Source organism: Pteronotus mesoamericanus, unplaced genomic scaffold, assembly GCF_021234165.1.
Source record: "Pteronotus mesoamericanus isolate MK-2021 breed Mesoamerican mustached bat unplaced genomic scaffold, CSHL_Meso_final contig_221, whole genome shotgun sequence".
NCBI lineage: Eukaryota > Metazoa > Chordata > Mammalia > Chiroptera > Mormoopidae > Pteronotus > Pteronotus mesoamericanus.
Genome location: NW_026555092.1, coordinates 4859702 through 4887160, shown reverse-complemented (window position 1 = coordinate 4887160; position 27459 = coordinate 4859702). Strand labels below are relative to the sequence as shown.

The window sequence follows — 27459 nt, the reverse complement described above, 5'->3', positions numbered from 1 at the left end:
TGCCTTGACTTCCCCATGTGTAAAATGGGGATAAGAGCACAAACCACTTCGCAGTGTCATGAGGATGACATGAGATATGTCTGGAGACCTGAGCCGATTTCTCAGCACAGAGAGAGCTCTCAGTAAATGCTGCCTGTTACAATACTGCCCCCGTTTGCCCTCTGTGCCTCCCTCCTCCGTCTCTGTCCAGCCACACCAGCCTCTTCATTCATGCAATCTCCCCTCACTGAACCCTTTGTGAGCCCCTCCATGAGGCCTGTGCTGTGCTGGGGGCAGGGCATACAGCCCCCGAAGACGGGCCTGGACCCTACCATAGGGAGAGTGCCTGTGGGCACAGACACCTCCCAACAAAATTGGACACACCGATTTTTGTTGATCAGTATTTTGAATGAAACAAATTGAGGGGATGAGTCAGAGAAAAGCTTGGGGAAGGGGTCCCACTTTGCACTGAGGTCAGAGAAGGTCTCTGCCATGGCGATGTCCGTGAAGCTCAGGACGGTTCCCACCTAGGGGCTTTGCCCAGCTCCTGCTTCCGCTCTGCTAACTCCGGCTCAGCCCCTGGGCGCCTGCAGGGATGTCCAAGGAGGAGAGGACAGCCTCATCTGCACTGGTGCTGCCCACGATTCTCCTCCCTTGTGTTCTTTCTATGTGGCGCTCTTCCCACTTTGTGTTTATGTATTTGTGTATATTTCTGGGCAACATGTCTCTCTCCCAGGACTCTCTGTGCCGTGTGACAGCAGAAGCCACTACCTGTGATCTCCAGCCAGGGCCTGGCCCATGGCAGGTGCTCAAACAAAATGTGCTCCTTGCGTGTTTTTTTCCTTTTCTTTCTCCTGTAAGGCCTGGGCGGGCAGGCTGGCTGCAGGACCCTTACTGAGCAGCAGAGGGGGTAGTTCTGAGGACGGCCAGCCGGGGTGCCTGCTCACGTGGAGGGCGGACCGGACCGCTGCTGGGCTGGGCCTGCTCTGGGCTGAGCCCTAGTGCCCAGGCGGAGCTGGGTTTGGGCGGTTGCTCTGCATCACTGAGTGTGCAGATGCAGGCTCAGTCCAGGGCGCAGAAACCTGGTGCAGTTACCCATAGTCAACACTTGGGAATGGGGGACTCTTTGGAAGCTTCCCACTGCAGCTGAAAATCTTCATCTTCAAGACTGTCTCCCATAGGTTATTTCTATTCTACTTGGGGCTCACCTCAAGCTAAATAGTTTTGGTAAAGTGGAAATGATAAAACAGTCTCTCTTTGAAGAGACAACTGATATAGCAGATGCAAAGATAAACAAAATAACAAAAACCCCTAAAAACCAAGGCTTCTGAAACGCTGAGCAAAACACAAGAGAGCATAGGCTGGCTGTGGGCTGGTTAAAAAAGGCTTAAATCATGGCAAGAGACATAGAAAAGAGCTGAGAGGCAGAGGCTTCAACCCCAGCTCTGCAATTTGAGAGTTAGGGGACTTTGGGCAACTTATTTCACTTTTCTGAAGACTGCCTTTCGTCATCTGTAAAATGAGACTATTTCCAGGGGCGTCGTGAGGCTGTTCCGAGACTCTGGCTTCCTTTGCCTCCTGGATGGGACCCCACCCCATCGGCTCCCTCCCGAGAGGGACGATGGGCAAGCCAGGCTCCTGCGACTTGGTGGCTGGTGAGCAGAGGCAGGAGTGGTCAGGCCACGGTCGTGCCCTGGCTCTGACCTTTGTTGCTGTGTGACCCTGGGCCTTTCTGAGCCTCAGTTTCATCGCCTGTAAGATGGGGGCTAAATAAAACAAGGCACGAAGGGTGCCTGCCCGGAGGAGGCCAGAGGGACAGAAGCTTCCTGTCCTTCTTATCCTTTCTCCCAAGACCCCCAGGCGTTGCCCGGTGCCTGTCCGAGGCCCCGCGGTGGTCTGACCTGCCCACCGGAGCTCTCCAGGCCGTTGCTTGGGCCCCACCCCAGGGGTTCTGAGGTAACCTTGTTGGGGTGCAGGCTGGCCTTTGGGATTTTTAGCATGTGACTTTTAACATGCCCACAAGGCTGAGAACTGCCAGAACATTCTTCAAAGCCCCAAACCTGCCACAGGCTCAGCCCTTACACAGGGTCAGAGACACGGCAGGCTTTTCACTGGGGAGATCAAATAGGAGCAAAGCCAGTTGTCTCCTGTTCAATCAAGTGTTTCCATAAAGCTGCAGGTTTGCTTAAATAATTCATAGTCCTCTCTTCCCTTGGAGCGGCAGCTACAGTGTGCCCTTAGGGCAGGGGACTAGGCTGCTCATTAACTTGATGTTTATTTTGCAAGGGACGTCTGTCAGAAAGGGCCGTGGCCTCTCCAGACAGCACACCGGGCCACCGGCTGAACGCTAATCTGACAGGGGACACCGGTTGCGGGCTATGCTCAGCTGCAGAAGCTTGGGGTGGACGGGGCTGAGCCCCACAAGCTGCTCTGTGACTGAGATATTGGTGCCAGGGAGCTGGGCAGGAAAAGCTCATTACTGAGCCCACAGTTTAAAGAGCCCACAGCCCTGGAGGCCTGTTTCAATGTGCTCCTTTAAGCACTGATATTGCTGGCTAGATTCATGTGGTCAGAGGGTAGTGCGGGATCATTTGCCCATCCAGCCAACCGCCCACACCATCCACCCGCCCATGTCCACCTACCCACCCAGCCATCGATCCATTCAGCCTTCTCTTCATCTACCCAGAGCCAGGAGACCTTTCTCTAGCTTCAGCTCTGTCAGTTCTGTGCTGTGTGGCTTTGAGCAAGTGCTTCCCCCTCTCTGGGCCCTGGTTTCCATCCACATAAAGAGAAGGAACAGAACTGGGTGCTCCACTGACGGAGGCCCCTCCCAGCTTGGGTGTACTAATCGTCACCTCTGGCTCGGCAGGAAGCTGGCTGGGGGTCTTGCTTTGGCAGCCTCCCGTGGGGGCTCCCAGCCCACCGCCTGGCTGCATCCTGGGCTCTGACACGCTAACTGAAGCACAGATGCCGTGGTTTCTGAATCAGACTGCCTGCCGCTTCCTGTGAGACCTCAGACAAATGACTTCGCCTCCTTAGGCTTGGGTTTTATATCTGTGAAACAAGGGCTAACATGATCCTAATTTCGAGGTGTTCGAGAAGACTTATGAGACTGGGTATGCAGAGTGACTGACTGGGGAGGGAACTGTCTTGTCATTCTTCTGGCCCACTCGCTGGGGGGAGGGGCAGACGGGGCTGTGGCACTCAGGGGCCTGTGTGGGCACTGGTGGCAAATGACCGACCCACTGTCCATGAAGAAGCAAGTGCCTGTCTTACCTTCAAGGCTTCATAGTACATCTCTTTAGCCTCTATATCTGTCTTGGCCGACATCAACCAGGATTTGATCAAATATTCATAAAAACTGTCCCCGAGTCCTCCAACTGAGACGTGGTCTGTGAAGGGAAAGAGGACAGAACATTATCTCCATCTGCCGAGGCCGCTGGCAGGACTAACGGAGCACGCCGCCTGCCCACTTGGCCTCGATGGCCCCGGTGCTGTGTGCGGGTGGGGAGCGAGCGTTTAATCAGCAGCCACCAAGCCTGGAACAGAGGCTGAGAGAAAGGCACGGCCTGACACTTGGCAGAGCTAGGGCCATCTTGAGTGCAGTGGCCCTGCACAGAGGTGTGTGGGCTCATCCAGGTGCTATAAATCATGTCGCTTTAGCAGGCTGAGGATGGCAGGGCCTCTAGTTATTAACTGTAAATGAGTTGCATTTCTTTAAAAAGATAATCTGGTGGCAGCGAGTTCAGAGACTTTTATTGCCTGGTGACAAACATGGTAATTGATGCTGGGCAGGTTCATAAAAGGCCATGAAAAGGAAGAAGGAGAGGCTTAATTTAGTTGGTCAGAGTACTGAGCCATTCTGGAAAAACTCGGTTCAGATTTATCAAATTGGGCTCTGGCTGGTGTGCCTCAGTGGACTGAGTGCTGGCCTGTGAACCAAAGGGTTTTTAGTTCAATTCCCAGTCAGGGCACGTGCCTGGGTTGCGGGCCAGGTCCCCAGTAGGGGGTGCTAGAGAGGGAACCACACATTGATGTTTCTCCCTCTCTCCCTCCCTCACCCTCTCTAAAAATAAGTAAAATCTTAAAAAATATAAATTTAGTAAATTGGGGTACATGGAGTTCAGGGGAGCAGGGTTTGAGTTTGAGGACCCCTCTCTGCAGGGTGGCATATGCCCCGAGTCCCCACAGAGCAGGACCTCCAGGTTGTGGTGGAATGAGGAGGTGTTTCCACCCAGGGCTGTCCCAGGAGAGAGACGGGTTGACCAGTGAGCGCTTAGTTACAGAAGCGAGTCGCGGAAAACACTCATGTGCTTTAAAAATTAACAACAGGGGAACATGAAGACATTTAACGACACAGCAAAAAACAAATGTCAGTTCCCTGTTATGATTTGCTTAAACAGAGAGACAGAGGAAGGGGAAAAGGGAGGGGGGATTTAAGGTAGGGTGGGGGCAGTGGGAAGAATATTTTCAGCTCCTTTGCAAAAAGAGGGTAGAAAGAGAGGGAAAATGGGTAGAGAGTGGGGGAAGGAGAAAGAAATAGAGAATACACCAACGGCTACCATTTACTGGGTCCTCTGGGAGCTTTATTGTCTTATTTATAACAATCTTCCCAAGACCCTTGCAAGGTGAGCACTATCAATGCCATTTCCCAGATGGGAAAAATGAGAGCGAGCCTATATAGCTCACGCAAGGCCCCCGCCCTGGTAGAGCTCTCCCTTTCTGCAGCTTTTCAGTCAGTCAGAGATGGAAACCGAAGATGCATAGAGAAAGGACAAGTGCAAAGAGAGAAGGACCAGAAGTCGAGGATAAAGACAGATGGGGATGGAGAAAGGGGGCTGAGAGGAGGCCCCCTCAGTAAACCAGCCCTTCTGGATGCCTCTCTGAACAAATCCTGGCCAGCAAGGTTTTAGGAATGGAACAAGCACTTGCAAAGATTGGAACAGACCGGATAAAGCCTGAGCCTTGGGGAGGAGTGGGAGGAGGTCAGTGTGGGTGGACTTTGCCGGTGAAGAGGGAAGCGAGAACCAGCACAGTGTACCCATTGCCCGCCCCCATTCCTGCATGGAGGGCATTGCTTGGACCAACACAAAGGGAGGGGCGCGGCTGAGCCGGGCCCAGCACGCTGACGGCGTGTCCATGGTGGAGCAGGCAGTCTGGGCAGAGCAGGCGTGGCGGGAAGCGTGGTGGTCTAGCTGAGCCAGCATCCGCCTAGTGCCCGCTGACAGCTCACGGCCGGTCATCTCCATGCTCACCTCCTGGCCCTGCCTCCCCTCACTGTTTTGTCTGCCACCCCACGCATTCCTGGCCCACAGCCTCCCCATGGTTCTCTCTCACCTGGGACCACCTCTCCACCCTCCACCAGGGAAGACTTCCCCACCCTGCGTGGCTCACGCTTCCTCTCTGCTACATGTGGCGCAGGCATCTGCTCCTCACAAAGGCTTTCCCCAGTGTTCTCATGGGCCTGCTCACAACCCGTCCCCCAGGGGGCCCACGAGGAGTGAGTGAGGGAAGGCACACGCTGTGCCTGACGTGTGCTTTGCGAAGGAGGGGCTCAGTGGTGGCCATGCTCCCACCGCTGGGTGCGTGCCCGACGCTGCGCAAGGATCTGTTTGTGGGTCTGCCTCCCCGACTAGGCTGTGGGCTCTTAGTAGAAAGAGGCTGTGAGGGATTCACATTTATGTCCAGTACCTTTATGGTGCACAGCAGGCACCCTGAGTGAGTGAAAGGAAGGTAGGTTCGAGCCAAGCTGGAAAGGGCCTCGAACGCCAAGCCAAAGAGCTTGGACTTCATCCTATGATTTTAGAGTGTGTGTGTGTATGTGTGATGTGGCCGAGGGCTTCCCCTGGCAGGTGTGTGCAGGAGAGGGGAGCCAGGTCACCGGGAGTTGCACAGGCGCCTGAGACGTGACACCATCCTGGGGGCGTGTGTACAGTCTCTCAGGGGAGCTTGACTGAGTGGACAATTCCCATCTGGAGGCCCCACTGCTCCCTAGCTACTGCGTGTGTCTGCGGTGTCGGCCCAACCTGGTGTGTCTTACTGGGAGGGGCATGGCAGGGAATCGGAAGACGGGCGGGCCGTCTCGGGGAGAGCCATTTCCCCCGTGGGCCCTCCGTCTTCTGATGTGGAACGCTTTTAAGGGGGGCATGAGCTGGTGTCCGTGGGCTTTCAAGTGGAGATGGGTTCGGCTGCGTCCTGCCAGTGCTGAAACTCATCACACGTGGCGGCAGGAGGCGGCCACCCCGCCAGCCTGGAATCAGCTCACAGAAAAGTAGCAGGAACTGGGGGAGGCTGCTGGGCAGATGGGCAGCTCATGTTCCCATGTGGAAGAACCTAGACCTGCCACTTTCTTCCCACTGAGGAAAGAGCGGGATTGAGGCCATGGACAATGAGGACAAGTCTCTCCAGGGGCCAAGCTGAAGGGCAGGCAGCCCTCTGAGCTCTCATCCATGCTTGGTGCCAGCAGGAGCCTGGTGACCTTCTCCCGGCTGGGGTCCTAGTGGCGGGAGGTCTTGGTCTCCCCTGCTGCCCTGAAGCTCAGCTTCAAGCAGGAGGGGGGAGCAGGCAAGAGCAGCCCCACTTCCTCCTTCGCCTCTCTGAGCTGCAATTTCTGTGGATGTAAATGGGCTAAACAGAGGATTCAAGGAGAGGGAAGAATGTGAATACCCTGAGCTCATGCAAGTTGAGAACATTATCTTCTGGGGACGGACAGACACACACACACACACACACACACACACACACACACACAGACACACACACACCGCCCCCCCCCCCCCCACCCCAAGGAAACCACAGTAAACCTGAGATACTCCCAGGCGCAAAAGCTCGGGAAGGCGGACAGTAGATGACCAGATGAGCCCGGCTTTGTAACCCTCCTCTGCTCTTTAGCAGGCTGCAGATTCATATTTTATTAATGTGAAACAATATTTCATATGTGACTGACTTTGCCCAGCCCCATGACCCCTGGTGAAGACTGAAAGAAAATTACGCTTCTCGGTGGGGGCTCCCCTGTAATTTGCCAAGGTAGCTGTTCGGGCTGGGAAGCCACACCCCTCTGCTTTTTATGGGTTTTGCTGCACTGTCCTGAAGCGGCTAAGGCCAGCAGCAGCATGGTTTCTCTCTCGGCCCAGTCAGGCCTTGCAATTAAAAGCTGTAACAGTTATTGAACTGTCTCTTTCCGTGGCCATAACCTGTAATTCAAACCTTCATTTTCTCCCCGCATTTTTGGATTTGGCAGCATGTTTGGTTAAAAATACTTTGCATTTCTATACGCGGTTTTTGTAGGAGGCCCCTTGGGAGTGAGGTTGTCACCAGGGAAAAGTCCTGGGTCGAACTTTCTGGGCCCCCTGGACCTGCGGATCCTGGAGGCTCGGCTTGGAAGGACAAGGCCTCTGCCGCCTCCACAGCATCCCTGCCAGGCCCTGCCGGCTGACTTCCATGGACGGGCGCCCTTTCCTTTTTGGGACGGCCCATCTCTGGCAGATGAACTGGAACCTGTTTCCTGCAACTTTTGACAGTTACTCCACACCCTCCACGATACACAAAGAACATATCTTGAGTTCTTCTCCCATTTTGCAGGAGAGGAAACCAAGGCTCAGAGATAAAATGAACTCCCGCAGCCATGCAGTAGTTAGATCCATGTCTGCTTTGCCCCTGTGCCCTCGCAGATGCCGTAACAGCTGGGGTGAGAGGGGTGGGGGAGGGACAGGGCCTTTGTTTGGGCAGAGGCAGGGAGGCGGGGGCTCTGGGGAGCCCCTAGAGCAGGACCCATGGAACTTGCTGTGACCAGTTTGTGCTATGACCACATGACCAGGGCCTTGGTCAGGAGGGCAAGGTGGAGCAGGGCTTCCCAATGGGGGTGCAATGCCAGGAGTCTGGGAGACTTTTCAACACTCTCCCACCTGAGCGTCCCCGCGAACCCTGTTCTATTTCAGTGGGTGAAGCTGGGGGCTGTGAATGAGGCTCCACAGGTGACCAGGTGACCAAAGACCATCTGGTTGAGAAATAAGCCTCTGAACAGAAAATGCCAGGAAATCCTGGGACTGATTTTTGCAGGTATCAGATGCAGCAGTGAATTCATCATGGTTTTTATATTGCTGTATTAGTTAAGTTCTGCTTAAATTTTTTTTTTTAATCTAAAGCTGGAGGTGGGGAACCAGATCAAAGGGGCTAGGAGAGGACACATGGCCTCTCTTGGGGTCATTTCCGGAGGACGCTGTTCTACCTGGGACACTCCTGGAAGGGTCGGGAATGATGGAGGAGGCTGCAGCAGGCACCACAGAGACAGAGAGCGGTAACCCTGATGGGGGCTGCACAGAGCTACCGTGAGCGGGGCCCACAGGGCAGGGCCCTGCTGGACCATCACATCCGTCACCACAGCGATGACAACCATAATGAAAACTCCCCAAGCCACCCAGCAGGAGCACCGCGCAGGTGACTCACTAACGTGCGCCTAGCACGGGGCCACACAGGGACGCTGGCGGGAGCCCGCTGGAGGGACAGCGGCACCTCTGTACTCACGTTGCATCCAGTTCCCGCTCACTGGACTGATGAAGTTGGGGTAGAGGCCAAATGGCTTATCAATCTTCCTGAGGACCTTCCGGATGTGCCTGACCTGCCGAGAGATGAACACCAGGGACACCTTCACTTATCCAAAGAAGCCAGCCTACTTCCCGCCCACTGAGGACTGAGGCAGCTGGCTCAGATCCAGAGGAGCCATCCACGAGGCAGGGAGCGCTGCGTAGCCAGCAGCAGGCTCCCACCCGGCGCTGCTGGGATGGGCTTGACCTCGTGCCCATGTGCAGGTGCGGCAGGACAGGGCCACAGTGGGGTCTCTGCACTGACCACTCTGCCTGGGGTCTGCAAGGTCCCCTACCCCCACCCCCACTCTCACCTCACTCCTTCCTCATTGTGTGTTGCTTTTTGGCGGGAGGGTCTTTTTAGGAGGGGAGGTTCATATAAGGCATACTAGCTGTTTTGTAAGTGCAAGGTAAAGCTGCCTTTTTAATAGGTCAGAAATGGTCAAATATTGGCAATTTCATATAGTTCAATCTGGTAATACATTATTATAATTATTTTTTAAAAAGATTTGTATTTATTTATTTTTAGAGAGAGGGGAAGGGAGGGAGGGAGAAAGGGAGAGGAACATCGGTGTGTGGTTGCCTCTCACATGTCCCCTACTGGGGACCTGGCTTGCAACCCAGGCATGTGCCCTGACTGGGAATCGAACCAGTGACCCCTTGGTTCGCAGGCTGGTGCTCAATCCACTGAGCCACACCGGCCAGGGCAACTGTAATACATGATTTTTTTCTGACGCTGTAGGAACCATTCCAGAGGAGAGGCCTGGGCTCCTCAATAGCCCTGTGCCCTCATAGGCACTTCAGGGTTTTAATAACAACAGCTGTTAACATTTCCCAGTTCCTCTGAGCCAGACCTGTTCTATACATTATTTCCAACCATTAGAACTACCTATATGGTATTGTAATCTCCGTTTAACAGAGAAGGCACCTGAACCTTCGGGAGGTTCAGTGACTTGCCCATGGTTACCCAGTGTGTAAGTGGCAGGGCCAGGACATGAGTCAGGTTTTGTCTGACCACATGGCACAGCGCCTGGGGCCAACATGGACCAGGGTGGGGACCGGGCAGCAACGTGTAGCAGAGGCTGCCCCACCTAAGCAAGAGGAAGCCAGATGCGCAACCTTTGGGGACACCAAGGGCAAGGGGCTTTGGGCTCTAAAAGTGAGACAGCTTTATTGCTCAGGGTGTGCGCTCGGGCAATACATGAAATCCTCCCAGCACAGAATCTGCCAGGAGAAAAAGGCCCTCAGGGACCATACTGTATCATGCTCACAGATTTATCTACAAGGTAAGGAGCAGGGAAAGCAGCCTTTCAGCTGTCAGACCTTTCTTTCCTGGGGACAGCATTCGCTTTGCCACATCAGATTTCATATCCATTTAAGTTAACGCAGTCCATTATGGGGGACAGGAATGTGCTTGTACCTGACTTATTCTCGACTGTCCTGGTGGTGAGCAGTGAAGCGGGCTAAATGAGCTCCCCCAGAGGGTGCGGGCGATTCTAGAATTTGGGCCAATTTGTTGACTGCCAATAATTGCCTCTGTGGGAGGCATGACTGGGGGATGAAAATAGCTGGAGGATGTAGAGAGAGGCAGAGAAACTGAGAGGCGGCGGACGCGAGAGAAAGAGCCTGAAGCCTGCTGTACTCATCTGCTCCTGAAAGAGCGTGGGCTTACAAACAAAAAGTCCTGGATTTGAATCCTGGCTTTATCACTTAGCAGATGGATGATCCAGGACAAGTGACTTAACCTCTGAGCCTCAGTTTCCTCCTCTGTAAAATGGAAATGACAGGAAGACCTAACTCCTGCAGCTACTTGGGAAGGTTAGAGACACTTTAAGGTGCCCAGCGGGTCGTCAGGCAGTGGGAGCTGTTCTCGCCGCACCGGCCAGGGACGAGAGTGAGCTCCTGTCCCTCTTTTCTGAGCCAGCCACAATCTTCCTGGAGGCATTGACTCAAGAGGAATGAAAATGGGAGGCTGGAGGAGGGAAAAAAGGATCACCGGGAGGTGGTATTAAACTTATTGCATGAACTTTCAAGGTGCGGCGTCACAGGGAGGCAGAGTCCTCCTCATATAAGGTGTGACAAAGTGATGGGCTGTTTAAGGGCGGGAGTGAACCCCAATGCAGAGGAAATGATCAAGGGCTTGAACCCCCCTTCTTGAGCATTTCCTCAAGAACAGGTGGGCGGAGCCCCACACTGAATAAGCAGTCATCTTAAACCTGGGGTCAAAAAGCACATGAGTGCTGATTAAAATGCAGATTCCTGGGCCCGTGACAAAGCCCAGAGATCTGTTTCCTCACAGGTGCACCGGGTGACGCTGAGGCTGGTTGGCAGACATGGGACTGGGAGCTCCTGGGTAGAGTGTGGATCTAAGAGCTCCCAGCCCCCTGGCATCCCTGGAGGCTAATCATTAGGGAGAAAAGGAAGCTTTGGGAGTGGGGCTCTTCTTGGAGGGCAGGACTTCTTCTCCCTAGGCAGGACTAAGGAAGGGACAACTGCTGATGGAGCCTGAGGGCCATCTGAGGGAGCTGTGCGCGCTTCTCTTCTTTGGGGTTAGGGTTAGACCCACAGAGATACTTCCAGACAGTGGGACTGCCCAGGCTGTGACATGGAGAAACTGCTCCTTCTGGAGGGCCTCACAGAGGAGTGGGCAGCTGCCAGAGTGGACGGCAGCCTGGATGCTGTCTCTCAGCCTCCCTCGGGGCCTTGGCCAGCCCGCCAGCAGTGAGGAGGAACAGGCGCGCGCCTCTGCTGCGGAGTCAAGCCGCTCTGCCAGCCTGCTGACAGCTTGAGCTAGACGGCACCTGGGGGGAAAAGCCAGGCAGACTTCACATGGAAAAGTTAAATGTCTCTGGAAAGGGGACTTTTGCACCGGGTGGCCCATTCCTGCCAATGCGAACTGGTGCTTAGATTTCAGCTGCTGAATCTTCTGCAGATTCACACATGTGTGGTTGCCAGTGAGCTGACACGTGCCAGTGAGAACCCTCTCCCAGGCAGCTTTGTCTCTTCCCTGCCCTCTGCAGGATTCTGATTACTCCCCGCGCTCGCCTTCCCTGCCACCTGGGATTGGGTACATGGGATTGGGTACAATCAGATCTTCCTCAAGTAACGACTAGTGGGGCTTCTGGGCTCTCCACACGCCCTCCTGCTGATCCGTGAGCCACTTTCCCATGGCCTGTGAGGGGCTGAGTGCCCATCCTTCTGCTCTCTGTGGGGAGGAGTCGCAGGAGCTGTTTCGGAAGGGAGCAGGGAGAAGACTTGCCTTTTCAGCGAAGACCGGATTGCCAGAGAGCTCGGTGAGGTGTAGGAACTCCAAGTGCAGGGATCCAAACTCTGCCAGGATGCTGCTGCTGCCGGCCGTGGACCAGCCCCAGCTCCGGTTGGAGCCACTGAAGAGACAGAAGCAGCCACCATCACCCCTCTGCCTCCAGCTGGCTCCTCTGCTTAGCAGGGGAGCATCCACTCTATGCCAGGCACTGTCCTAGGAGCTTTCGTCACATAATCTCAGTTAATCCTCCCTGGGGGTCTGTACTAGTAATAATAGCCCCATTTTGCCTGTTGAAGATACGGAGGTTGATGAGACCTTTCTTTCTTAATTTCTTTTTAAAGAGAGGAAAAGGGAGGGAGAAAGAGAGGGAGAGAAACATTGATGTGAGAGAGATACATTGATTGGTTGCATCTCGTACGCGCCCTGACCAGGGACTGAACCTGAAACCCAGGCATGTGCCCTGCCTGGAATTGAACCGGTGACCTTTCACTTTCTGGGACGATGCACAACCAACTGAACCACACTGGTCAGGGCAAATCCAGGCCTTTCTGGCTTGCAATATTCTTTGCCCCTGTAAGACGTGTGGGCTGGAGAAGGACGATAACAGAGCTGTCTTGGTGGCCAAGACATGGCACAGGTGCTTTGCTAAATTTACAGGTGATATGGATCATGCTGTCAGGAACCCTAAAGGCCTCACAGACACTTTGTCTCCATCCTGTGGCTGAAGGCAACCCAACTGCTCACAGTAAATGGCGCTGCATGTGGACAGAGGGTCTGAACTGGGGCAGATGAACAGCAGGGACCGCGCCTGGCCCTTTCCCTCTCCCCTCACTGCCCACGCTGCCCAAGGACACACAGTAGCCGCCTCTTCGTGTTGCATGGAACCCACACCTGACAGGCAGGCAGCTCTGATACAACCACACACTTGGAGCTGCCAAGCCTTGGGGAAGCTGAGGTTAGGAATAAGAGAATCGCAGGCTTTTGGAGCAAAGATTTCTGCACCAGTTAACCATGCACTTCTGAAAAACACCTTAGATAAAGTAAATTAGGGATTTTTAGCATCCTGCCATCTCACTGGACAAGGCTATGAGTAACAACTTCACATACTGGGCGCTTTCAAGGAGGATGGGTCGTATGTGAGAACACGGGCCCCTTCCCTCGCGCCAGCTCCCCACCCCCACCCCCACCCCCCCACCCCGTGGGAATATAATGAAGGCCATCTGTAAGTTGCTGTGGGACTTTGGGAGCCTGGCCACCTCCTTGGTCAGAGAATAATGAAAAAAAAAAAACCAAAACTGTTCTCGGATGTGGGCCTGGGATGGTAAATAGCTGGCGTTTTCATCTCACACAGCTTGCGTGAGCGAACACACTGCCCTGTACGCAGCGTGCTTTGTTTTCTGTGTGCCGGATGACCCTGTGCTGGGGAGGCCTGTGTGGCGGAGACTTCACCGGCAGGCTGCCCCTGTGCTCACGGCAGGCCTAATAAACTCAGGTCTTTCACAGTCAGTCCTCCGGGTCCTTTCTTTGGAATCAGCAAGTAATACGCGTCCCTCGGACCTTGGCTCCTTGCGTAATAGAGGGAGAGCACAGAGAGGCAGGGCCTCACTCAGGTAACCCTCCCATCTGTCGCTTTTACAGATGAGGAAAACAGGGCAAAGGATAGCAACATCACCTGCCTAAGATCACACAGCACGTGGAGCAGCTGGGACCCGATGCTGGTCTGATGTCCTAGCCACGTAACCGCCATGCTTTTGATTATATAAGAAAAAGCAGGGTGCATTGCTTTTCCAGGTGTTTTCACTTGAAATCTCTCTGGGGTTTGCAGCCAGGAGCATAGGTTCAAGTGTGTTAGCTGAGAGGTCTTGGGCAAACCATTGCTCCTTTGTATTTTAGTTTCTGCACCTGACAAACTATGCAGGGCAATATCTGCCAGTCTCGGTTCTAGGGCTTTTGTGGGGATTAAGAGAGAAGAGGAAGGTGCAGAAGGGAGGTGGCCTTGGGCAAGCTGCGTTCTCTCCCTGTGCCTCAGTTTCCTCCTATGTACCATGATGATCTCTCCTGCGGGGCATTTAGGGCAACTTGGGGTGGGGCAGGGGTCAACCTCTTTCTGCAAGAGATTGTAGGGGACAAGGGGCAGGGACAGAGTAGGGCAGAGTGAGCCCCCCATTTGTAGGGACTCCAGGATGCAGTTAGCATGGGGCAGGCTAGGGGGAAGCCCCTTGGCTTCCTTGCTGTGATAGCTCTGGCTCCCCAGGAACGGCCCCTGTCTGTCCCTCTGCCTCCCAGGGATAGGACCCAGGACGGCAGGTGTGGGTGTGGCAGGTCACCGTTTGCCACCTGAGGGGCACTGCTTTTCCTGGGGCGGGGTTGGGGTTCTAGAGGCTGCCCTTCTCCTTTCTAAACCCCATCCTCCGCCTACCTGTCATTTCTGGGAAAGTCGGGGAACTCACGTCTCCCAGCTTCCAGAAACAATCAGAGGACTCATGTTTTGGGATCTTTGGGGGCAGGTGACCTCACTGAACACAGAGGAGACCACTAGCCCCTTCTTCCTGTCTACTTCCTTGGGTATTCCCTGACTTGGGGGCAGGGGACGGGTGGGAGAGGGATGGGTTCCATAGAGAGGGGACACTTGGCTTCTGGATAATAAATAAAACTGCTTCTGTTCATTGAGCTGCTACAGATGGCAGGTGCTAGGGAAGGCTGTTTGCATCATTATTTCCTCTAAAGCCCATGAGGTAAGGCATCATTAATTCTAATACACAAAGGAGGAAAGTGAAGCCCAGAGAGGGGAGTGAGTTTTCGAAGGTCACTTCCATAGGTGGTGGAGGTGGGATTCAATCTGAGGTCTGCAGGGTGCTTCCCTAGGGGGGTCTCCCACCCAGATGGCCCTACATCCACCCAGAGGAAAGGGGAAGCTGTCCCCACTCTGTCCCTCTTCCCAAGAGAGGCTTCTCTCTTTCCAGTTTGTGATCTCAGTGGGCAGAGGGTTACCTGAAAAATCGATGCTTCCTGCCCTTGCAGAAAAATTCAAGGTACAAGCAAAGCCACCAGCCTCCCAGCATCTTTTGTTCTCATTTTCCCCCACATGACTTCTCCTTCCTCTCCTCCGGCATCCAACGCTCACCCTCCTAAGTGAGCCTTTCTGCAATGGAGCTGCCCTGGCAGACGGGCTGCGGGCGGGTGCCTTCCCTTTCTCCTGCCCGGCTTCAAATGCTCACCCCCCAGGTGACCTCAGGCAGGTGGGTTCATTTCTCTAGATCTCGGTTTCCTCATCTATTAAATGATAGTGCCTACACCTCATAAAGTCATTGTGACGTATAATTTATGCATGCAATTACTGGCATTTTACCATTATGTAATTATGCACATGCAAAATTATGTGTTGTTTGTTAGAGTTATTAAGTTCCTGGTATGTGCCAGGCAGCTGTGGTATCTTATTTTAACTTCACATCCAACTTTGCAGGATAGATCCCATAATCCTTATGTCATAGGTGGAGATACTGAGGCTCAGAGAGGGGAAGACACTTTCTCCAAGGCCGCACAGTAAGTGATATTGCTGGTAGAGCTGAATCTAAAGCCAAATCTCAAATGCCTCTCCTCTGGGCAGCATCCAGAGACTGGAGGGTCCTCTGGTCAGCCCTGGGAGGCAGGGAGCTAATGGCAGCTCCGCCCTCCACTCCCCTCCCAGGCTTTGGAGCCTGCAGGTGGGCTAGCAGCCTGCGCTCCCAGTGGTGGGAGGCGTTGCTCCACAACACCCCTCCCCAGCCTGGCAGAAGCTTCTGTGTGTGCACGCGCTTGTGTGGGGACTCCTGTGTATGGTGTAATCGTTAACTTTGGAGCCAGACCTGGATTCTGACTGTAACTTCACTTTGCTGCTGTGTGACCTTGAGTTAGATGCCTCACCTCTCTGAGCCTCAGTGTCTTCCGTGGTAAAGTGGGATCCATGTGGTTGCTGTGAGATTGAAAAGGGAGAATCCACTGTGCTCACATCGGGCCTGGAACCCAGTGGACACTCCATAAACGGTAGCAGTTACTAAGATGTGTCCATCACTGTGTGCGTGCGTGTGTAAATGTACACTGGTGTGTGTGAGCATATATGTATGGCTGTGAGAGCGTGTGTGACAAAGGAGAGGTCTGAGCCTTTATGATCTGGGTGGGTAGCCATAGAGTAATGTGTGTGTAAGAGTGAGTGAGTCAGCTGCACAGGTCCTTGGACTGGCCACCACCTCTCTCCCAGATAGCCCTGCGGTCCCTGCAGGTCACAGGTCATGGCTGCCCTTGTCGCTGCCTCCCATCAGGGTGGGTGAGCAGTCAAGCTCACTCGGTGACCACCGCCCCTCAAGGGCCTCCTGACCGGCAGTTCTGGGCAGGGCCTAGCTGCCCCTCCTGCTGGGGCCCACAGCCAGCCCCACCCAGAAGAGGGGCCGCGGTGTGTGGCCACGCTTCCCCAGCAGCCCTCCAAAGAGCAGAGTCAGTGCCACGGGGCGGCGTACATCCCTGACGCGTGCCCTGGGGAACAGGGAGGCACTTTTAGCAATGGAGTCCTACCCAGAAAATGGAAGAGGGCGTTGCCAGGAAATCAGCACATGCATGCATGTGTGTCCTGCACTGGCAGCATACAAACAGCCCCCAAATAAATGTGCTTTCTTAATTAGAAATGGTAGGCTCTGTGCTGATCAGGTCTGGCTCTGTGGGACACAGGCAGCGCAGACAGCCAGGGCTGTGGTTTGTAGGACTCCAAGTGCCACTCACAGAAGAAGGAGGGGTACCCGAGCCAGGATCCTATCCCAGACCCAGGGAGGGAGGCCCTGGAAGCTGGACTCTTGAGAGGAAGCTGGGAAGACAGCGTGTTTGAGTCTTGGCTCCGTGTCAGCTAGTCCTGTTTCTTTAGAGTTGGTTTTTGTGGAAAAGTAATCTGAGCATAAATCCAAGTGTCCAGTTCTGAGGGGTCAACCCTGGCGCTGAGAATGGGATTCGATCAGCCCCGAGGGCCCTTCCCTGGCCCTCAGAAATTTACGTGGGATATGTGAGGTCACACCCCAAGAATGCTTTCTGAGCGCAGGACAGTACATGAAGATGCCAAGTCCTCTCTGCAAGGCCCAAGAGGGGAAACGATGCAGGCTGACAGGAGGGTGGGACCACCCCAGGACAGAGAGGGAGCTGAGGGCCCCCACCTCCTCTCCAGTGTCCTCCTTCCCTCCTAGGCAGCTGGCTGAACCTCTTGCTGGATTGCGAATCCCGAGATGAGAAATCACTTTAGAAGGTGGAATGGGGAGGTCTGGTGTGGTGGAAATATTATAGGCTTCCTCCCAGGTCTGGTGTAATAGAATGGCCTCGAGGCTTGAGGGTGGCCCCGGAGAGCTGAGTGCCTTCCACAAGGTCCCCCCCAGGGTCCACTCCATACAGCTCAGGGGCAGCAGGGTTCCTGTCTGCGGGCGGGCCGTAAGAGCAGAGCTTTCCAATTGATCATAACAAAATGGGTTTAAATCTTAGCCTCATTGTCAATTAGCTATGAGATCTTGGGCAAGTTACTTCATCTCTCTGAGGCTCTATTTTAATAATGGGGATAATATAAATCCTTACCCTCAAAGGATTGCTGTGAGCAGTAAGTTGGGCGAGGCAATGTATGGAAAACCTTAGCATAATGCTAGGCACGTAGTAAAATTGCTCAATGAATGGCAGGAACAATGTCACTGTTGATCTTTTATCCCACACACACTGTCTAGCAGGAATATTTGTTGAAGGAACAAGGAATTGGACATGGATCTTGTCCTTGAGAAGCTCCCGGGGTGGGGTAGGGGAGGGAAAATGAAGATGAAGGTGACAAGTGCCATGAGAAAGGAGATAAGCTGCCAGGAGGCTGGGAGAGGCAAAGATGCTTATGGCTTAATGACAAAGGCAGCATCTGACCAGGGCTTTGATGGCCAGGGAAGTTGTGAGTGATGGGCAATCCAGTGAAGGAACAGAATGAGGGAAGGTAAGAGAGGGGGCATCTTTGGGGTGTCCAGGAACAAGATTCATGCTTCCCAATTATGTTAAAGCTGGCTGGGCCACTTGTTTTCTTGACTTTGACTCCGTCCCTTCCCTTCTCTGGGCCTCAGCTGACACAGCTGGAAAATGGGTGGATATAAATACACTTCCACCCCAGGGGAGGGAAGCGCTGAGGGGACAGGTGAGCTGGCCCCAGCTGCAGCGCCGGCCCCACCCTTCTCTGGCTCCGTGACTTCCTGACTGCGCTGGCAGATTCTAGTTCACGTGCTGAATCAAGCAACAGATCAGGATGGGGAATGATGCGAGCGACTAATAAAAATCAGTGTTTTAAAACAGAGCCAGGAGAAAGAAACACCACCAATGGATTCTTTCATTAGTGAAATCCCATGTGACTTTTTAGTCTTATCCAACATTTTTGGTATAATCTGCATGTTCTGCAATGAGAATTTATTAATTTTTATAGAGGGGAAAATTCCAATAAATATTGTTAGAAATGGAGTTGGAACTCTTGGATTCATGTCTTGGGACAATCAGTTCCTGGCATATGTGACCTCAGCCAGTTGCATACTTTATTCCTCGGAGTCTGTGCCTCCGTGGGCGTGACACTCCCGGTCCCCTCTGTGTTTTGACACTGGGCTTCTGAGACCCAGCCCAGAGTGCAGGGGTCAGCAGACCAGGGGTCTCCTCAGCAACTTTGGGCGCTTTCTTGAGGCAAGAGGGTACGGTGCACCTCACTGGCCCCTGACCGCAGCTGGGGGGTGCGCGGTGCCTGGAGGGCCCTGGGTCAAGGCAGGACTGTGGGACAATCACAGAGGAGCAGCTGCCTCTCGCTGCCCCCGGAAGGTCAGGACTTGTGTGCCCCAAAGCCCAAGGATCAGGTTTGGTGATAAACACCAGCTCAGGAGAGCCCTTGGTGAGGGCCAGTTTCCACTGTGCCACTGACTGGCTGTGAGTCCTCTCCCTGTGCCTCAGTTTCCATGCAGATGCAGACAAAGCCGCAAGTGGGAAACAGAAGGTGTCCTACCTTTTGAAGTTCACGACACCTTTTGGGATCCCCGTGGGGGTGTTGAAGGCCGGCAGCAGCTTCTCTCCCAGCTTGATGGCCTTTATGCGGAACACCTGGAAGGGTGAAAGGGTGTTGTGAATCTGGGCTGCGTGGGGCGCGGCCACTGCAAGAAGCCGCGGCTGGCGGATAAGCCCAGTGACGGCGCTGGACCAGAGCGGAAGTGGCCCTGCGGGGGGGCAGGCCTGGATGTGAGCCTGGCTCCGTAAACGCCCGGCTCTGTGGTCTGAGGCGAGGCACCTCTCTCTGAGCCTCAGTTTCCTTGGTCATAAAACAATGACAAAATTGCCTTCCTCAGAGGGTGTGAGGAAGAATAAAAATTAGGTCATACCTGTAAAGCACTTACACGGTGTCAGGACTCGGACGAAGTCTCAGTGATTATAATTGTGATTTGGGTGACCATTAGGAAGATGAAGCAGCCAGGGCAGTGGTCACCAAGGGTCCATGCCTGTCCACCCCGTGGGACCAGCATGTCACAGGCTGAGCTCACGGGAAACACATTTGTAAAGAATATAAAGAGCTGTGGGCTGGAGCCCGGGCCACCACTCAGTTCCAGTCCTTGTCCCTCAGCCCCACAGCTGTGTGCCTCTCAGCAAACCATGGCTCGCCTTGGGCAACACTTTCCCATTTGTAAGCCAGGGAAGGGCCTTTCGCCCTTTCTGCCTGCCCTTTTCATTTTGCAGACGGGAATAGGAGAAGGGGAAGGGCTTGCCCTCAGCCACCCGCAGGACGGCAAGCAGCGGGGCCACAGGGAGGCCCCAGGCCCCCGGCCCGGCCTGGCAGACTGTCTTCTGATTAATTCAAAAGCACCTGTGTCCTTCCGACTCAGCAGTTTCCCTCATGCGAGTGTATTCTAAGGAAGTAAATAATCAAGGATATTGTAAGGATTTAACCTTATGGCTATTTATTCCAGCACTGCTTAGAATAGTGGGGGGAAAGTGGAAGTATTCTAAATAGCAAACAATAGGGGAGTGGTTAAATGTTGGCTTATCCATGTGACGGAACACCATGCAGCCACTGAAATAATGTTGTAGAAGAATATTTAATAGCAAAGAAAGGGTTTATAATGTATTAAGAGAAAAATATGTCAAAATAGTGTAAGTCAACTTTTGTAAAAATTATATACATATAGATGCATCGGGGAAGGGTGGAATATACCAAAATATTAACAACAGTCTCATGGAAGATTTTTATTTTCTTCTTTTGGCTTATCTCTATTTTCTGTGCTATTTTTATAATAGAAACAAACCCGCATTAAATGTCATTTATCTTTTAAAAGATGAGATGCAAATCCCTAAGCAATGGCTCCTGTTGGGACAACACATGTTTCCTTCTACTTCTGGAGCTTGAGGGTGACCCAGTTTGCTGCTGTCCTGTGTGTAGCTGCAAAACAAAGTCATTTTGAGGTCCCCCATCCCCAACACATGCAATTTAATAATGCTGAGGCAGCTGTTTAGGGAATGCAGTGAGGGGGTGTTTTCAAACACTACGTGGGAAGTGGACTAGAGACCTCTGATGGGGGGGTGCGGTCCCTGCTTTGCTTAGGAAGGGGGCGGGGAGGGAAAGCAAAGGAGGGGAAGAACCCCATGGGGCCCACAGTGATGGGCAAGCGAAGGTGATGATGTCAGTGCCAGAAAGCAGGTCCCAGAAGTGGGCACGGGGCCAGCTATGTCAGGATTCCTGGGGAGCTTGACCAGAATCCAGATTCCAAAGTCCCCCTGACACCCCAGAAGCCAGTGGTTTAGCAACAACTAAGAACTCTCATTGGAGGCTCCCAATATCTTCACTGATTCCTAAGGAGGCTGAGCCAGAGTTGCAAAGGGACCCACAGGAACTTGGACCCAAGGCTGAAGCTCCAGGCTGCTGTGTGGCTGCCCTGTGCCCTGTGGACTCCGAGCTAACTCTCCTTAAATGCTCTCCTTGGCCAGCGCACCACGTCTTCTCCTGTGGAAGGCCTTGCTGCCGGCTGCTATGTGGGTCTCAACCACCCCGGGGAAGAAGATGAGCGAGTGTGTGTGGACAAGAGTGGGACCGTTAAGAGTGGGACACTGATCCTCCTTGTCATCCTGGATGTCAGCGGGTGTGTAAGGGGTTCTGACCCCAATTCCCGCATGTGTGTGGAAGTGTGTGGAAGTTCCCCCACACCACCAAGCAATTCAGACACCAGCTCCATGTCTAAGACTTCAACTCAACTCTGACACTATCTAATGAGGACAGCATCAGACTCCACAGGTTAAGGGGTCAGTCCTACGACGCTGCTCCCTCCCGTGCTTCAGCCGCCCATTAAAGTGCAAGTTGTTACCTGTGCTTCTGACTGAGAGGCTACAAGTAAGAGATTCCCACCAACCCTTCCTTGGGTTTCATTAATTTGCTAGAGCAGCTCCCAGAACACAGAGAAACATTTTACTTACTGAACTACCGGTTTATTATAAAAGAATATAACAGGAATAGCCAGATAGAAGAGATACATAGGGCAAGGAATGGGGAAAGGACGTGGAGCTTCCACGCTCTCTGAGTGTGCCAGTCTCCCCAAATCTCCACCTGCTCACACGCCAGCAGCTTTCGGGGTTTCTATGGAGGCTTCATACAGAGGCAGGATTGATGAAATCACTGGCCGCTGGCTACTGACTTATCCTCCAGCCCCTTTCCCCTCCTCACAGGCCAGGGGCTGGGACAGAAAGTGCCAATGCTCTTACCACATGACTATTTCTCCTGGCGACCAGCCCCCGTCTGAGGTGGGGTCCAAAAGTCACCTCAAGAACATAATAAAAGACACTTTTACCATTGTCATCACTTAGAAAATTCCAATGGTTTTAGGAACGCTGCCAGAAACAGGATGAAGACCAAACACGTATGCTTATTATAAATCACAATATCACAGTGTGGCAGGTGTCTTATCTACCTGACCTTCATTCGATCCTTCCAAAAATCTTGTGGGGAAGGTATTGACCCACTTTGAGAAGGACTAAACTGAGTCACAGCAAGGCAATCTGCCCAAGGTGTGGAGCTATTAAGTGGCTCTTTTCCAGGGCACCCAGCTGCCTTTCTAACACAGAAAGGCCTCAGAGAGCCATGGTAAGTGATGGGCAGTAGCCTACTGGCCCCAGGACAGAGATGAAAGAAAGCAGCAAGAATTACATTCTGCAGAGGGAAGCAGGTGCTGGACTGGGAGTGAGAGCCCAGGCTCAGATCTCCCCACCTGGCAGCTACGTGCCCTTGGGTAAGCCGGGTACAACCTCTGAGCCCCATCTGCATAATGGGGTGGTGACATGTGCCCTGGCTGCCTCACAGAGTTCTTCTAGAAATCAAAGGGGAGGATATGTGTAAGTGAATGGCTATATAAACTGTAAACTGCTGTGCCAACGTCACCTGTGTGGCTGTGGCTGTGCTTGTGATTCTCATGGGAGCCTTGGTAGGGCTGGCTACTCAGCAGGGGATTCTGTTCTCACAGGCTCTCACTGAAACAAAGAAAGGCCTCAGCCCTGGAAGGGAAGTGGGGTCTCCTTCGCCATTCATTCCACAAATATTTGTGGGAAATTTTAAGAAAGACTCACTCCACAGGCACCCACTGTGTGCCAGATCAAGGACGGAGAGGAGGGTGACCCTGGGCCAGGCTGGACGAGGGCCCGTGGCAGAGGGGCCACAGGATCATGCACCGACCCAAAACAGCCCACAGAGACTGCGCCGTGAGCAAGTGACTTCTAAGTCTCAGATTCTGCACCTACGAATCGGTGAAACACCACTTCACGGTGTATTTGAGGGACTGCAGGTATGGTGCACTTGCCCCATCTTTCTGCCATGTGGAGGTGCTGGGGACAGACAGGGACAATGAAGGCGTGACTGGAGGGCAGGGGCTGCCCCAATAACCCCAGGGGCCTGTCTGCTCAGGGATTCTGAGCCGTCTGGGTCTCTCTTTGGCCCTTTTGAACTATTTCTAAGTCATACGTGCTCCTATACACAGCCTACTGTCTGATCTGCGTCCTTAAAAGCCAGGCAGATGGTCCCTTCTAGGGAGCTGAGTCTCAGAACAAGTTCTCAGATCACAGACACCTCAGAGGAGGGTCAGGGACATGCAGGTCTGCGGAGCGCCAGCTCCATCCTGGCCCCTGGCCCTGCACCAACCCCTGTAAGCCCCGTGTATCGCTGCCTCCCCTTCCCTGCAGCCGCCTCCGCCTTCCTCGACCTAGACGGGAGGCGGGCAAGTGCCCATGAAGAATATGAATGCCTTTTTCTGCTCCATATGGAATTTTCTGTCCTGGGATCTTCAAATGAAATTCAGGCCTTGGGTGGCTCAAAGCAGTGGGCTCTCATCTCCAATTATTTGGGGACAAATTGGTATGAGTAGTAATCTCTGCTGAGGAGATTATGCTCGGTAGGGAGAGACCTAAAGAGACTAGAGGGATAAAGCGCACACTGGTTGCCTCTAAACTCAGACTTGAGCCCATGTGCCTCGGTCTGAGGGCCGCATGCAGGCCAGGATGGCTATGAATGTGGCCCAACACAAAATTGTAAGTTTACTTAACACATTATGAGATTTGTTTGTGATTGCACGTCGCAATGTATTTATAATGTGTGGCCCATGACAATTCTTCCCGTGTGGCCCAGAGATGCCAAAAGATTGGGCACCCCTGACCTGAAGGGAAGGGAAACTGACTCCAGACAACAGTTGTAGAGCTGGAGCAGGACCTTAGTGCCGCTCGTCAGCCTCATCTCCACGCACCAACTCCCCCCACCCCCCGCCCCGTCAGGCATGATTGTTCACCTCTGGTGGGCAGAGAGGTGGGAGTTTCGGGAAAGGAAAGGCCCAGGCCGAGGGGTCCAGCCCCAGGGCAGGGGTCACACTGAGTAGCAGACCTTACAGAATGGGAAACGCAGCTGACCAATGTCCCGGGGACTCGACTGACCTCACCGGCAGACACGGGCTGTGCTTACACCGGTGCTCACTGGGGATGAGGAAGCCTCCCACTCGCACTGGACTCTGTGGCTGTGGAGATTCTCTCTCAGTGTAGCCCTGGGGCCAAGCCCCTTTTCTCCTGCCCCATTTCACAAGATTTTTTTAAGCCAATGGGGGATTAGGACCGTCCCCATAGTGGGGAAGGAAGCGAGGCCCAGGGATGGGAGAAGAGACTTGCTGAAGGCCACAGGCAGGCGTGGTGTGAGAACAAGGCCCAGGTTTTCTGACTGTGCCCACGGCCTTCCTTCTGGAAGCCAGTGCAGCGTACCTGGGCAGAGGCCTGGTACTTACAACTTGTGGCTGCCCCGTCTCCCCGGCTGCCCGCCCCTAAGACCTGGAGCTCGTGTCTGGCCCAGAGAGGGAGGGCAAGGGGAGGCTGTGGAGTGCAGAACAAGGCCAAGGGGTCCCTGAGTGGAAAGGGTGAAACAGCGCTTTCGGCTTCTTCAGTCCTGAGAATGAACACCTGCAATAAGCAGCCAGCAGCTCCGCAAGCCCACACCGGGCCCAGGTATTGCTGCACGCGCTGCAAGGAGCTACATGGGCGGTGAGCAGTCCCAGTCGTTGTGCTTAGAGAACTTACTACCACATGGGGGAGCCAGCTGGGCTCACCTGGGCAGGAGAATAGAAGCATCAGATAGAAGAGGCAAAAGAGGCTGCAGGTGGCACCATGGAGGTGCGGGACATGGGTGGCCCTGGGCAAATCCTCTTGGATCCCTGTTTCCTCATTGGTGAAATGAGGGGGTGGGAGGGGATGTTCTCCCAAGCCCTTCGCAGCCTGATGGTCCAGGAGCCTGGAAGTGCCAACTCACCTCCTCCCCTGTCAGGTAGAAGGCTGAGAGGAGTCCTCCGATGTACCGGATGTTCACCTCAAACAAAGATGCTTCTCCACTCTGCAGGGCAGAAAGAAGAGGGGAGGGCAGTGGGGACACTCGTGAGATGTGCGTAGGGCTCCCAGGGGCAGCGAGGCCCTTGAGACGGGCGCGCACCGCCACTGTACCCAGCCCCCACTGCCGATCTGGCCACACCTGGGCCAGTTTCCCGGGTGCTCAGGGGTGGTTTTCAGAGCAAAAGGCACCTGCCTGGTGGCCCCTGCACATTTACAACATTCCAAATAAACACTGGGTTTGGCTTCCTTCCCCAGCCCTTGCCCAAGGCCATTGGAGCAAAGTTATGGCTGGCTGCTCTCCAAGGAGCTTAAGAACCCACAAGGGAGCTGCTGGCTGAAGCTTAGCCTGTGGGAAGGCAAATCTTCCTCTAGTCTCGCCACCTTGGCTTAGCAGGAGGATGGTGTGGCCCTTCCTTGGGGTGGCAGGGCGAGAGGAAGGCACTCAAAGGAGGTCCTGGGGCAGACGGGGCAGGACTGAGACTGAGAGGGAGGAGCGCCAAGCAGCTTTGTAGGTAACCGGCAATTTCTCTGCCTTGGCTCTCCAGCCTGCAGGGCACGCCCAGCCTTGCCCGAATCTCTGTTACTTTCTTTCTGAAGTGTGGTCTACAAATCATGGGGTGCTGGGCGTCAGATCTGGGAGAAAATCCTACCTGAGCCACTTACTTGGCCTTGGGACTTTGGGCAAGACTCCGCCTTTCTTTTCCCGAGTTTCTTCATACCGAGCAGGTCAGATAGGAGATGCTGAGGGGTGCAGGTGAGGTGCCTGCCCAGCGCCAGGGCGGCTTCATAAAGGCCCCTGTGACTGCCTCCCCTGCCCCCAGGGCTCTCCTTGGCACACTTTGCTTGTCATGGGCTTTTATCCTGACCAGAACAGCCATCACCCCTTTATCTGGGAGAGCTTTTCCCTTGACAGAGCACTTGCAAAGCCAGTCTCGCAGTGCTCACTGGTGTCATCATTCCCATTTTTCAGGTGAGAAAGCCGAGGCTCAGGGAGGGGGAGTGACCATGTCTTGCTTCTTCCAGGGACACTCCCTAACCCGCCCCAGCCTGCCTGAATGTCCCCAGGCTCCCTTGGCCCTGCTGCCACGTGGCTCCTCAGGCCTCATGCCCACTCTCTAGCCACCATCTGCAGAGGGACAAGGAGGGTCTAGGAAGACACCCCCCTCCTCCGGCCTCTGCCTTCCTTCCATTTGACACAGTAGGAAATGGGATTACAAACTCCTCACCTCACACGGACCATCAGAAGTCATAACAGCTTTCAAATTAGTGATGATGATGATGATGATGATGATGGCAATGGCATCACTTAAATCTGGATCGGACTTTATGGTTTTATAAAATGCTTTTTGCAACCCTCTTGATAGTTAAAGCTCACGAGCCTGCACAGCAGGCACCATTGTTTTTGCTGTTGTGTAGTTTCCATCTTAAAGTTGAGGAAACTAAGGCCCAGGGAGGTTAAGTGACCTTTACCAGGCTGTGTGCCAAGCTAGGAAAACGATTCTATAATGTTGCCTTCCCATACTTCCTTCAGTTTGTCTCTCTCCCCACTCTGTACTGACATTGGCCTCAATTCTGCCATGAGCTGCAGGAGCTGTCCCCATTCACACCAGGACCTGTCACTCGGAGAGCCCCAGATGGAACCCTGCAGTGTGTTTTGATGTAATTCCCTCCCCCCTCCCATCTGTCTCCCTTTCTTGCTCCCTAAATCCGTCTAAGCAGCCTCTCCCCATGCTGAGCGGGATGGCTCCATTACTTCAGTCTGGGCTGGGAGACCAGTGGGGGTGGGGGCCCCTATTTACGGCTTCTGTGCCATCCAGACACATTGCCATCTCCTCCCCAGTCTCTGGTCCCTGACCAGGGATGCCTTCGAGGCTGGAAACCAAGAGAGTTCGGACCTGGTCACGGGCATCTCACCTGTCTCAGGTGGACAGCACAGGGGCGGGGGGGGCGGGTGGCTCTAGGTGAGAGCAGCTCTGAGCAGATAAGCCGCTTCTCCACTCCAAGGAGTCACTTCCCCTGCTGCTGTTGTGATTCAGCCCTAGAAGGTGTTCCTGGGTGCGAACAACGTGCCTGGCACCCCAGGACAGGGAAGGAGCGGCCACGGCTGGACTGCTCTGCTGGGCAGCTTGGGGCCAGACCTCCACACCTCTGGGTCTCCGAGATGACAGGGTGGCGCAGGCCACTGACTCACCACGTTCAGGTGAAAGTTCTCTTCAACCCAGGCCTTGGCCTCCTGGAACTCCTCTCTCAGCTCCATGAGGTAGAGGGTGTCAAGGGAGTCAATGACCGTCGCCCCGTTAAGGCTTCCTGCAGTACAGAACATCGAAGGCGTGACCCAGGGTCATTCTTATCCTCTCTAACCAGCCATGCGAGCTACCCAGACCCCTCTACATGCCTGGGCAGGCTCCAAGGCCAAGGCTGGCCCAGGAACAATCTAGGGAGACTCCAGTCCCACCAGCTTTGGAAGGCAAGCAAAGGACCCTGTGTCCCCCTGGAGGCTGCTTCCTTCTCAGGACAGTAAAGAGCAGGCAGCTAGTGCGGGGAGACTCCGAGGTCATGGGCTGAGCCCCTTCCCAGACCTGGGGCAACTCCTATCTGCCAGCAGGTCCACCGTCAGTGCCACCGTCCTGTGATGCTGGGGGTAAGGGTGAACTGGCATAAGGCTTGCACAGTCTTAACAAATGTGCCAGTTCTCTGGCTCTTCAATTCCACTCTAAGAAAAAAAAAAAACCCATAAAG

At 54.0% G+C, this 27459-nt stretch overlaps 1 protein-coding gene across 1 annotated transcript in view; it reads right to left on the bottom strand.

The window, feature by feature from the left end:
* MAN1C1 (mannosidase alpha class 1C member 1) overlaps window positions 1–27459 on the bottom strand; it is a 127842-nt gene that overhangs the window by 6668 nt on the left and 93715 nt on the right. Inside the window, exons 3-8 of the mRNA XM_054571757.1 lie at window positions 26912–27027; window positions 24644–24724; window positions 18842–18936; window positions 11821–11947; window positions 8503–8596; window positions 3256–3371 (exon numbers count right to left, since the gene is read on the bottom strand). Coding sequence (XP_054427732.1) covers window positions 3256–3371; window positions 8503–8596; window positions 11821–11947; window positions 18842–18936; window positions 24644–24724; window positions 26912–27027 — 629 coding nt within the window. The remainder of the gene's footprint in view (window positions 1–3255; window positions 3372–8502; window positions 8597–11820; window positions 11948–18841; window positions 18937–24643; window positions 24725–26911; window positions 27028–27459) is intronic.